General features: G+C 50.5%; 1 protein-coding gene across 1 annotated transcript in view; it reads left to right on the top strand.

Annotated features, from left to right (window-relative positions):
* Positions 1-1718: 1718 nt before the first annotated feature.
* LOC143019827 (uncharacterized) overlaps positions 1719-2345 on the top strand; it is a 5087-nt gene continuing 4460 nt past the window's right edge. Inside the window, exon 1 of the mRNA XM_076175809.1 lies at positions 1719-2345. This exon is cut by the window's right edge and continues 1257 nt beyond it. Within this exon, the coding sequence (XP_076031924.1) occupies positions 1719-2345 (627 nt within the window).

The following is a 2345-nucleotide window of genomic DNA, read 5'->3' as shown; positions in this document are numbered from 1 at the left end:
AGAAAAGGATCGACGGGTGCCCCCACAGTAGGATCGGCGGGGACCCCCAAAAGGAGGATCGGCGGGGGCCCCCAGAAAATGATCGGCGGGGACCCCCAAAGAAGGATGGGCGGGGGCCCCCATAGTAGGATCGGCGGGGTCCCCCAGAAGAGGATCGGTTGGGGCCACCAGAGGAGGATCGGCGGGGCCACCAGAGGAGGATCGGTGGGGGCCACCAAAGGAGGATCGGTGGGGGCCCTCAGAGGAGGATCAGTGGGGGCCTCAGAGGATGATCGACGGGGGCCCCCAGAGTAGAATCGGAGGGGCCACCTCCAGAGGAGGATCAGCGGTGGCCCCCAGAGGAGGATCGGTGGGGGCTACCAAAGCAGGATCGGCGGGGTACCCCAGAGGAGGATTGGCGGGAGCGCCGAGAGGAGGATAAGCAGGGGCCCTCTGAGAAGGATCGGCGGGGGCACCCAAAGGAGGATCGGCGGGGCCCCCAGACACACACACACACACACACACACACACACACACACACACACACACACACACACACACACACACACACACACACACACACACACACACACACACACACACACACACACACACACACACACACACACACACACACACACACACACACACACACACACACACACACACATGTATACGTCCCATACACATGTAAGTATCAGTCAGTCATATGACCCACACACACCCCTCCTCTAGGGACTACCCCAACCACAACCCTGGACTTATTGGCGCCACCATTTCCTGCCAAGATTGCCGAGCTAAACATCACGAGGATAAAGCAACACACACACACCACAACACACACTCATAAGTGCAATCAACCACCAACACATTACATTACAGAACTACCCCATAATAACGAGCTCTTTCCCCCGGGAAATATTATAATATATAAATAGAAATGTAATAATACTTAAGTACCAGCTGAGCATATTGTGAGAGACTGAATACTCCCACTAAAACTGTGCAAGTACGATTGCTGGTAACCAAGCAATTGTGCTTGTTCAGCAGTTTGCTGAACGAAACCGAGCCGTACGGGACAAGGAGCTCAGGTCGGTTGATGAGTTACTATGTACACTGAAGTGACAGGGAAGATGTGATAAATACTATTGATTTAGAACTTTAATTGTGTAGTGACAATAAGTGATTAAAGTGGAACAAAGTGACAATTGGTGTTTCACAGTCGCCTACACCTTTGGGGATACCACACACACACACACACACACACACACACACACACACACACACACACACACACACACAGTTGACAGTGGTGGTGTACGGACGTGTCCGTGTCCTGTCGCAGATCTGACTAGGCGCTAAGTAGCAGACAGGATCAGCTTGTTGACCCATAACCCTATTTCTAAGTTTGCGGTACAGAAATAATGTGCGAACCAACTTTGCAAAATTTCTCACCCTCATATCGATACACACCTAGTCAAATATATACGTGGAAACGAGGGTGCGGTTATCCACCAAGCTCAGTGATTCAAAACCTAAAAAACATGAAACTTTTTCGTAATCGTGGCCGACGCGGTGGTTCAAAAATTATCCGAACAGTGCCTGTGATTACAAATAAAAGAAGTGCTACCAAAAAAGGAAAAGTTGAGCCAAGACAACGAAATCTCAATGAAGTTCCACGCGTTTGGTACAGCCTACCCTCCATCATACTATCTAATGTTACCTCATTAGCCAACAAAATGGAAGAAGTGATTGAATTAGTGCACTCTACAGGATGTGACGTGATGGCAATTACAGAAGCGTGGCAAATAATTCCCGAAGTGTGTAACATAGAAAATTTTGTATTTTTTCACCATCTCAGAGTAAACCGCAGAGGCGGTGGTGTAGCATTGTATTGTCGAGCTGACCTCAACCCCTCATACCTCAGGGTTGACATACCAGAGGGAATCGAGGCTTTGTGGGTCAAACTCACCCCTCGCTTCCATCCCCGCAACACCGCCTCTATCATAATGTGCGTCATATACCACCCCCCTCGTGCCAACACTGCCCTCCTCCTCAACGATCACATCGTTGAAACTGCTGACTCCCTCCGCTTAAGGTTTCCTGCTGCCAAATTAGTTGTGTGTGGGGACTTTAATCGCCTGGACATAAGTGACATTTTACACCATTTAAATCTCACGCAGGTAGTGACCTTTCCCACTCACGATCAGACAACCCTTGACCTCATTATGTCTGACATGGCGCAGCTGTACTCTCCCCCCAGACCTCTCCCCCCCATCGGTAAGAGCACGCACCTCACCATCCAATGGTCCCCAGCCCCTACTGCAGCAATACACAGGATTAAGGTCACCAGACAGCACCGCCCT

Source organism: Oratosquilla oratoria, chromosome 38, assembly GCF_046742065.1.
Source record: "Oratosquilla oratoria isolate Oo_2021 chromosome 38, ASM4674206v1, whole genome shotgun sequence".
NCBI classification, from domain to species: Eukaryota; Metazoa; Arthropoda; class Malacostraca; order Stomatopoda; family Squillidae; genus Oratosquilla; species Oratosquilla oratoria.
This window is presented reverse-complemented; position numbering and strand designations above follow the sequence as displayed.